At 43.4% G+C, this 10589-nt stretch overlaps 2 protein-coding genes across 2 annotated transcripts in view; one reads left to right on the forward strand and one right to left on the reverse strand.

Annotated features, from left to right (window-relative positions):
• Window positions 1–6084: 6084 nt before the first annotated feature.
• polr1g (RNA polymerase I subunit G) lies at window positions 6085–10066 on the reverse strand. Its single transcript, XM_035679564.1, has 3 exons — window positions 9731–10066; window positions 9210–9357; window positions 6085–7910 (listed from the first exon to the last, which is right to left on the reverse strand). Exons 1-3 carry the CDS (start codon window positions 9813–9815, stop codon window positions 7115–7117), a joined length of 1029 nt encoding a protein of 342 aa, XP_035535457.1. The 5' UTR covers window positions 9816–10066; the 3' UTR covers window positions 6085–7114.
• Window positions 10067–10070: 4 nt separating this feature from the next.
• Window positions 10071–10589, forward strand: part of irf2bp1 (interferon regulatory factor 2 binding protein 1) — a 5316-nt gene continuing 4797 nt past the window's right edge. Inside the window, exon 1 of the mRNA XM_035679563.1 lies at window positions 10071–10560. Within this exon, the coding sequence (XP_035535456.1) occupies window positions 10309–10560 (252 nt within the window). The 5' untranslated portion in view covers window positions 10071–10308. The remainder of the gene's footprint in view (window positions 10561–10589) is intronic.

Below are 10589 nucleotides of genomic sequence, written 5' to 3' on the forward strand. Positions count from 1 at the left end.
ACACACACACACACACAACACCTCCCCCACACTAGCACACCCCCATCCCTCCCCCCAAATCTTATCATTGGCATCGGCTTGGCTGGGCCATGGAAAGGCCTCTGCTCTGCTCAGTAGTCTGAACACGTTGGATCCAAACTTAAGACTGCATTTATTATTCATCCTCCTCCTCGGCAGACAGCACCGCAGCCTAACGCCCAGCCACACACACACACACAGAACCTGCGCTGGGACCAGACTGTGAGAAGCTAATACACAGTATACAGAGCAGTATATTGCATCATTCTATTACCTTTGTATAGTCTAATGCATTACAGCGGAGACACTGGCAGGTGTAAGATTACAGTCTGTAGATGGAGGTTAAAGTGACTAACAGGAACTGAAGACACCCATTTGACCCTGTGACCTTCCAGTGGAGCCTCTGTGTACTGGAGAACCTATTAGTGCAAACTGAGGTGATGAGGGTTTTTGTATATTAAGTATTGTTTGTTGTTCTCAAAGCTGAAGCAAGTTTCTTATGACTTAAGTTTCCCAGATCATTTTTTATCTGACTTTCACCAAGGTTTTATATTCCCATGCATTCACAATTTGTTGTAGATCACTCCAGTTTACAGTCAAGGACATCCTCTGGGCAATGACAGCTCTCAATATTCATCATGTTATATCAAAAAAAAAAACACACAAAAAAAGTTGCTGATTATGTGCAGTTCCAGTGATTTTTTTTTTGTTTGTACTACAAATGATATTTGAGATCAGATCAGATTTTCACTCAGAACAGTACTATTGATGTTTTTAATTAAAAATAAGGACTGATTCCCATTTTCTAAAACAAAAACAGAATATACTGCATTAAACCTTGGCTGGTTATACTCACAGCTACTTCTCAGTCCAGCAGCAGCATCTTTCCTTCAGTCAAATGTCACTCTGCGTTCCTCAAACATGAACCTGGCTCACTGTCTGAGCTGAGCTTTGACCTCTTGACCCATCAGCTGCAACAGTGAGCACTGACAGTGGTGCATTCAAGGGGACAAACACTCAGTCTGGGTTGCTAAGATACAGTACGACTGACCAGGTCTGAGTCCCTCCATGAACCTGAACAGTCAGAGCCTCCCTACTGCTGCTATTGTACTTCTCTGTTCTGTTACCCACTGTCGCAGTTAACAAATCAAGTAAATGTTTAACTTCTATTTAATAAAAATGCAAAGACAGTTGTTGCTTGAGGCTGCTCATGTATAAGATCACAGTGATCAATGATCATAGCAGTGTATTAGTCATAAGCTTCCCGTGCTAGAATCAACGTCACTGCACCTCTACGTTATTGTTTTGTGTCCAGAATAATGATGGCGTTACAGATCCAATGGGGGAAAGATGGAGCATTTAACAATTTACTTAAAGGGAAACTTTGTCGTGTTGCCAGCACCCGGAGCATCCCACAAAAAACGTGCATACAATAAATGAGGAATACAATCTATAGTCCGAACAACAGCCCTAGAGCCACAGACAGCATGTATTGTGTTTTAAAGGTTTAGAAGCATTATGATGTTTGCTTAAATGTAAGATTAATGCCAGGTTTTATCATTGCACATAAATAAAGCTTCCAGCCACAAAGGAGCATAATTGACAGTTCTGCCATTTATCACCATTCACTATATGTTTGCATGGATGTTCTCTTATATTTAATGATATCCCAAACCAAGGTCCAATCCCACTGCCCACCCGCATCAACTTATACTTTAATGCACATTCCTGAAGTATTTCAGGGTTATAAATGGTAACAAAGTAAAAGTAAATTAAACTCTTACCATTGTCTAAAACTAAGTTTTCTTACATCTTAATTTAAAAAAATTATATTTTTTTTCATTTGATTAAGAGTAACGAAACACTCCAATTAATTAAACCACTCACAGATATGTCTTTGCAGGTGTCACAAAGTTATTCCTATTCCTCATAAAGCATTTCTATTTTAATTTAGCTCTTCCATCTTCTTACATTGAAGTATTTATGCTGCAGTCACACCAGAATAGGTTAAATTTACTTGCATACTACGGTGAAAAACAGGCGGAACAACTAATGTGGTCGAGGTTGCAAACACAAGCAGGTGAAGCTTGCTTAGTCAACCTGCTAACATAACAATTCCACTTTATTGCTTGCCTGCATTCATGCTGCTTGTTTTCTTATTTTGCTACACAGGTATACCACCAAGAACAGGCAACAATCAATAGCTCCAGAACTGGAGGTTAATTACAAGTTCAGTCTGCTAAACCTCTTGTATACCTCTTTTTATCCAAAACATATGCATGCATTAATTTCAAAAACAGAAAGTACAGTTGTTTTGAGGATGTTTTGCCTCTACAATTCATAATGTGACACAGCAGCTGAGAGTCTGCTGACGTCTGCTTCCTCTTCACAGTGTTAAGTTTACCTTTTTGTTTACACCCTTCACTTACCGAGCATCCTCCACAGTTGCAGGTGTGACTTCTTGTGAAGTGACACTGCAGTGAAGTGCTGGAGGGGAGGAACTGGTTTGGGAAAGAGCCATAGTGATTCACCTTACATAATCAGGCTGATATGATTTGATTCCCCTCCCCGGCTACAGCTGCACTTATGGTCTAATTCATTGCATTTTTCAGACTGGTTAGGCAGGCACAGAGGGACTGAAACTGGAGTCACGATCACCCTTTCCACCTGGAATGAGCAGACTCGTGTTTTCCATCAACACGATTTCATACAAACAGGTGACAACATTCATACCTGCAGGCTGCACAGTACAGCTGCACTCCTGTGGACCAGATACGGTTAAGTGCCGCTTCAGCAGACATTGTTAAAGGACCAGTGTGTAGGATTTAGTGGCATCTAACCATGTAGTTGTAGAACGCAACTCCCTGACTTCACCCTCCCCTTCCAAGCACAGAGGAACAACTGCGGTGGCTGTGAGATATGCAAATGGTCCTATCTAGTGGTTTGTAAGTTCTGGGCTACTGTAGCAACATGGTGGTTCAACACGGTGGCCACCAGGGATGGCAACCTGTGGCGCCTGTAGATATAAAAGGCTCATTCTAAGGTGACAAAAACACAACAATTACTATTTTCAGGTGATTATACNNATACCTATGAATATTATATTCCATTTCTGCCAGTAGATTCCCCTGAATATTACACACTGGACCTTTAAGCAAGCTGAGACCACTCATTCACTCTACCTCCCACTCATACTTTTCCCAGCAGGTGTGAATTTGACCTACTGGTCTTGCTTCTTTACAAAGAACCCAATTATTTTTCCGTCCCTTGGAAACAAAGAAGGTGTAAATGACAAGGCAGTCAGAGCATCTGTGTGCAGCTTAGAGAGAGAAACACACCAAGAAGGGCAGCAATGGCTGTGAGAGCAGATATATTGAGGTAGATATAATTCTGTGACCCCATCCTCTTGTGTATTTCAGATTAATTTTGGCTGATAGTAAACTCTAAATGTGACGGAAATGAGATGAGAATCTGTCGCATCCTCTTGACCACACTGCTGCACACACACAAACACACACACACACAGAGCCAGACATCTGATGCAACCATAATGAAAGATTCAGAAAATGGCAGAAACTGCATAACAAGATGCATAAATGTTATTCTGCTACAGACCTGGCGAGCCAGCTCATGCTTTATTCAGTTCATAGTATTCTACAGGAGCAATAAATGAGGATTTCAGCACCCGCAGGGGTTGATAGGGTTGTTAATGAATTTCTGGTTTAAAAAAGTACTTTCTGGTGTATACTTTATTTTTTCAGAAAGTGGTTTGGAAACGCAAAGTCAATTTCCACAGAGAGCATCCTCTGTAAATATTCCAGCTGCAAAGCCTAAAGGAGACTAAAACCAAAAGACCATGCAATACTGTATTAGTCCTTCACTAGACCTTTTTGTTAATTGGCTCATTTCGAATGTGAAACAGTGCATTCGGAGCTGTGTTTTGTCAGTGCTGCAAGTATCTGTCTGAATGTGAATGTGAAAAAATGTGAGTGCTGGTGTAGGACCGTGCAGCAACCACGACTGGCTTTTTAGAGGAGGTATGATGCAAAACTCAAGTGAATTCACAAATTAAGGCGAAGTAATTTCTGTTAAAAAGCTTCAGCTCTCTTATCCAAAGGCTTTATGACTTCAGTTCACTACACCTACAGAGACGAGTGGTCTCCACAAAATATACGTGTAACAGGTAAATACATATGTATTAATATAAAGGTAAGGGTATGGGTAAAAATTTATTTTATATGGAAAAAAGACTTAAGATTATATATTATTATCCATTTGTCTATCTATAGCTACTGTTACACATCTGTTCAGCTTAGTTGAGCATATTGCCCGTTGTCTGAGCTTAAGGCAGTTTTAACTCAGTGTGTACACTATGTATTTGTTTATGGGTCAGGTCGGATCTGGAACTGATATAGAGATACAGTAATCGTCGGTAATGGATCAAATCTGGAGCAGAGCTTTTTGGGTTCAAGAATTTCAAAACCACAAATAAACCTCACTGCACTGAAATCAGTGGAAAACTTATAAGAATCAATGTTCCATTAAAGAGGTCAAATGTCTTAAAAGGACACATTTTGGGCAGGAATGTGAAGACACCTGTCAGTCAAGCCACCTCACACTCGCTTGTTGCCTCTCAGCTCCACCCTTTTGCCTAAATAAGAATTTTCTGGATCCAAGATGATCCATTCCAAGACCTAACACATGATTGGACCATTCAAACCTGTAGACCACTGGGAAATCGTATGGATCAATAGTTCAAAAAATGTGATACTTTTTAGTAGTTCCTACTGGTTTAACATGAAGCAACTGGCACAGATACAATTTTTAAGGAAGGAAAGGAAATGTCTAAAGGAAGTATGTTAAGAAGATTTAGCCAACAGAGTAAAAATCATTTTTCATTTCACTGACTTTAAGCAGCTGCACACACACACACACACTCTCTTTCAGTTACATAGACATACACACCCATGCACTCAAGCCTGCAGACTCTGGCTCTGAAGACGCTCACACACACATTCAACATACCTGTGAGGATACACAGAAATCTGGCATTAGATGCGACTCACAGGGAAACGCTTGATCCAGCATCTGACATCTGTGGCTCTCTGCTATAATGGCTGCCTGATAAACCAAAAAAATCTAGACATCTAGATGGAAACCAAGTCCAATTGAGAGAGGAGAAAACTATTAAAAAAATTCTCGTTGGTATGTTAAGGTTTAATTTTTTTGTTAACTCTAACATGGTTTTGTTCACTCTGGGTCCAGCTGAACCCTTAGCAGGAGAAATACTGTGCACACATGAAGCTGGATCAATAAAGCCTTGCAGCATGTGCAGAGGGTTACTACAGATGGTGGGAGTGCGATAGCGCCAAAGGTGCCTGAGCTCATTAAGAAACAGGACCATACTCCGGTGCAGAGCAGGAAGAGGGGAGCAGTGGAGGGAGGGAGGGAGGAGGGGAGGATGCAGAGCCTGGACTGAGACTTTTCACCTGAGTCTCACTGATAGCTGATGATTCTCTACCGTCACAAAATGGAAAAATTATAAATCCTTTCTTTGTGTGTGTCTGGAGAGCAACAGCGGATCTGTGTTACATTAGTGAAAATAGATGATAGCATATAAATAATAAGAGGTTGTTCAGAGGCTGCAGGCTGCTGCTCCACACAGGAAACAGGCTGGACTGTGGCGCCATCTCCCTGTCACAACTGCTTATTTCTCTGTTGCATTTAATTGAAAAGAATTTCTGCTGGCGATGGATATGCAGAGATTTATAGACTTGGGATCAACCACTGTAGGTTCTTGATGCCAATATTTTGTGCCGACATAAAGCATTATTTAAATACGACTTTAAGCACGCCAACAGATTATAGCCGTGAAGGGTTTCCTGCATAGTTTGAGTCATGGCAGAGTCGAAAAGCCACTGAAAAGATCATAAAGATCATCGTGAAACTCTGCACTGGACCTATTTAACGGAAGGCAAAAAAAACTTTAATGTGCAAAAAAAGTGCACTTTCATCAGATTTCTCAGCCTCTGTGTTCAAGGAGACGCTTCCATTGCATCAGAAGTGGTGATATGACCATCTGATATTTACAAAAAGACACATTTTGTTCTGAACCAGTCAAAAAATATATTTTACAGTACAGTTTATTGGCAAATATACTACTCATATTGCTAATTTATAAAATAATTTAGTAAAATTCAATGTCTCTCAAGAGAAAAAAGACTTGCTTTCCCCTGTGACATAACTTCCACCAAAAGCTTCTGATCATAAGAAAACTACCGCTTGTAAATTGTGCACTTACTTATTGTTGCACAATTTTAAAAGCCGCAGTCTGACTTACAACACGAGTTCAAGTTTCATTCTTGCTGGATGAAATCACTGCTCTAACAAGGCAGGAGGGGAAAATGTTGTGCGGCACTGGAACACTTGCACGGACAGACTGCGGGACAAAAACACAAGCACGTTTCTTCATTTTCATTTCCTTTAACCACTGTTGGAGTTTATTTTGTAACACGTGTTTCCTGCAGACAAATAATTTCCACAATACATGTGACTCACATCCTTAAAAGAAAAGCTAACCTTACGTGACAATGAACCATTATTCTGACTTCACATCACCTCTGGTTGTCTAAACCGGCTGCCAAACCCGTGACGTTACCAGGCCGGTTGTGTAAATATGTACACAAACACAGCAACAGAGTGTGAGCATAATCCCATAAAAACTACCACAATTTGACAGACACGACCGCACAAATTCCCCTTTCGTACACTCTTCTTCATGTACTGTTCGATGACTGCGGTTGCACACATTCTTTGTGTGTAAAACTGTCACTTTCTGAGCTCATAATGATAGGAACATCGGCCTTAAAGACATAAGCATAATTTGTTTCCCTGTTCAATTGATTCAGGATGTGTTTGTTTTTTTCTCTGAATTCAATGTCCTGCCAAAGCAAGCATTGCATTGCATTATGCAACCATCAATAAGCTGGGGTGAATTAGTAGTAAACTGGCTCTCAGATGGGTTCAGACATAAGGTAAAAAACAAACAAAACAAAAACAGAAAACTAAACATAAAAAAAAACAAAGTGACGTTAAGTCAGTCGTCATCAGTTTTGCTTTTCTTCTTCTTTTTCTTCTTTTTCCCAGAACCCTCCACTGCGTCGCCATATAAAGAGTCTGTTGGTTCACATTTCACTGTTACCTGTTCCACCTTCACCCTCGCACTGGGCTCCACGCCCTCCTCCACCTCCTCGCGCTCTCTGTCCTTCTTTTTCTTCTTCTTCTTCCTCTTCTCTTCGGCCTCCTGGATGGGGACCTCCATCGTCACTCCGTCCTCACTTTCAGCTACAGGCTCCACTTTGACTCTCACCACCTCCATCGACTCCTCCTCTCGCTCGGACTTTATTCGCTTTTCTTTCTTTTTCTTCTTCTTTTTCCTCCCTTCTTCCTCCTCTTCCCGCCATGTATCCTCCGCGAACCGTTTGACTACCAGGGGCCGGAGAGTTGCGGACGAGGGCCCGAAGGCGGCTCCATCCGTCTCACTCTCCGCCACGCAGGTCAGCGTGGGGGTCTTACTGCCGAAGGGGTGGAATCGCTGTTTTAGCCCTGGCGGTATGGAGGGAGCTGGAGTGGCGGGGATGACCTGAGGGGCCTGGTTGGCGCTGCTGTCTCCATAGCTCTCACACACGTTTAGCAGGCCTGAAAAAGCGGGGCCCAAAACCACGTTATCTGACGACTGCCCGTCACTGGTGAGCAGGTGGAGCTCTGAGGTACCGTGGGTGGACGCCAGGATGCTGTAGATCTGCTGCCCACTCCCAGTCTTGGCTCCGCCTGCAGCGGCAGGAACCTTCAGGGTCTGGAGACCTGAGAGGGGCACCTTGACACCACTGAAACTGGATGGACGGAAGAGAGGTGGGGTTAGGCATCATTCACACGAAACAGAACGGGAAAGGTTTACACCAGACTACACAACCTTTCAGACTGATGTGATGAAGCCTGTCTCCAGCTGCTCCACTGTCACTTTATGATGAAGATGAAGATGAAGCTTTGCTGAAGGGCACCTCGGCAGTGCCCAGGAGGTGGAACTGGCACCTCTTTAGCTACCACACTCCATACTGTTGTGCATGATGGACCTGAATTGGGGACCATCCAGTTCCCAGGGCAAGTCTCTTACGTTACCACACATACTACTGCAGAGACTGTTTATAAGGAATCAGTGGTCTGCAGTGTGGCCCGGTTCAGAGTGCAAGATACCTCAACAGAAAGGTACGAAAAAACCAGGACAGATTACAATGGTTCTGTTGGTACCGTGGGGAGACACTGAACTGAACCTGACTGCTTGGTAGAAACAAGGCCTTTGTAACTTTTAGAAATAGATAGAAAGATACAGATACAAAGTACAGGTCTACTATTAATAATAATGTGTGTGTAAGACGTAAGACGGAGACATTATGCTGTTGCTGAGTTAAAGAGTCTGACAGCTGCTGCTGCTCCTTCCTGCACTGTGGGTGCAGCAGTCTGTTGCTGATGGAGCTGCTCAGTCTCATGCAGGGGGTGAGAGGTGTTGTGCATGATTGACATCAGCTTGGGTAACACCCTCCTCTCACCCATCTCCTCTATGGAGTCTAGAGGGCAGTCCAGGACTGAACCAGCCCTCTTAACCAGTCTGTTGAGTCTTTTTCTGTCCCTTTCTGTGCTTCCAGCTCCCCGACAGACTACTGCCACCAGAGTGTCATAAAATGAGTCCTGCACACACCAAAGTGACCTCAGTGTCCTCAGCAGATGAAGACGACGTTGGTCCTTCTCGTAGAGGACAGTTTATGGATGTTGGATGTTCGCCAGGGTAAGTTGTGGCGCTTTCCTGCCAAAGTCTACCAAAGTCTGCGGTTTAACATTACGGAGTGAATCTTATCTAAATGTGCTACTATTAGGCTTCATTTGAGCATTTACCTTTATTCCCTCATTGTAACTCTCAGCCAGGGTTGTCTTTGACTCACTTTAATTTATTGGCATAACTTTACGCTATCTTAAAAAAAGCAGTGATCCACTGTAATCCTCGTGATGTTAATCTTTGTTAGAACATCAAAACCAGTTTATTATTCAGCTTGAGAGATAATTTGGTGTTTAGTAGACTGAAGTGTATGCAGAGCTTTAGATTAAATGCGACAGAGACGGGGAAAGGTTGTACCCACCATTCTGGGTTAAAGCTGGCAGGAGCTTTAATGAGCCATAACTCGTTGTTGTTGCTCTTCAGACTCTGTGTGAGAGTGCTGCTGCAGGGCTTATGGCAGAAAGACACAAAGTCAGCTGGACACTGGTACCTGGTGGTGGTCTGCTTATCTGTGGATGCAAACAGCACGTCTCCATCACTTCACCAGTAAAATAACACAGCACATTAGACATACACAGAACACCTAAAGACAACGTGTGTGTGATGTTATCTCTTCTTATCTTAAATACAGGATGACACAGAGTCAGTCACAGCTTAACTAACAGAGTGGTTACACATTTTTATTCAAACATATCTAAACTCTAAACACATGGCAGTAATTTATTTTGTTTTAATGAGTCAAAGGGTAAAAAATAGAATAAGAATAGGAGCCCATGTTATTATAAGTCACAGCCTACAGTACTGTGTATTAACACTAGCACTGTATTTCTGCTCTAACTGAACGAACCATTAGCACATCAGCCAACCAACACCAGAACCTACCGGCTTCTTTCTGCTTTACGGGTGATTTTGCAGCAGGGCTGTCCGCTTCATCTTCGCTCGACGAAGACGATATGTTCCTCGGCATTTTTGCGTTTAAACAACCGCAAAAGAACTCAATTTAAAAGTGTTCCTACCACAAAAACGCGTGGCTACGACGAGCGCACATGTGTTGACGCCAAACTGACCTGTGACCTGTAATTTCTTCACTTCCGTGCCAGTTTTTTGGGGTTGTAGTTCCAAAAGCAGGCACAGCGGGAAGGTTTGCGTTGACCACACCGGGCGAGGAAACTACAACACCCACAATGCACCTCGAAAGGTTACGTAACGTCCCAGCGTCCGTCTGGGAAGCAGTTGACAGCAGGCAAAAGAGCTAGGCCGAAGTGGGTAAACAAAACAAACAAATGGGGCAAAAAGAGCGACAACAACTCAAACGTTTCGTCTGATTTTATATCCGTGGAATGTGTAACGTGTTTTTGAAGTAGTTCGAGGCCCGTTGGAGGAGAAAGTCGTCAGCAAAGAGGGCGTGCACCTGTTAAAGATAAATAGGTTATCGTGTAGCTTAGCGCGTTAGCACGGCCATGTCGTCGCCCTCCTCCTCCAGGCGCCAGTGGTGCTACCTGTGCGACCTGCCCAAGATGCCGTGGACTGTGGTGTGGGACTTCAGCGAGGTGGTGTGCCGTGGCTGCGTGAACTACGAGGGAGCAAATCAGATTGAGTTCCTGATAGCGAGCGCCCGGCAGCTGAAACGAACCCACGGGATGCAGCAGGACGGCAACGTGAGGTCGCCCGGTCCTTCCCCGAACAAACACGGCACATCTGGCAGAGGAGAGGCTGCGGCGGACGGAGGCAGGCCGCACAC

The sequence above is a fragment of the Morone saxatilis genome, unplaced genomic scaffold (assembly GCF_004916995.1).
Source record: "Morone saxatilis isolate NCDOM2014 unplaced genomic scaffold, NCSU_SB_2.0 Contig8, whole genome shotgun sequence".
In the NCBI taxonomy this organism is placed as follows: domain Eukaryota; kingdom Metazoa; phylum Chordata; class Actinopteri; family Moronidae; genus Morone; species Morone saxatilis.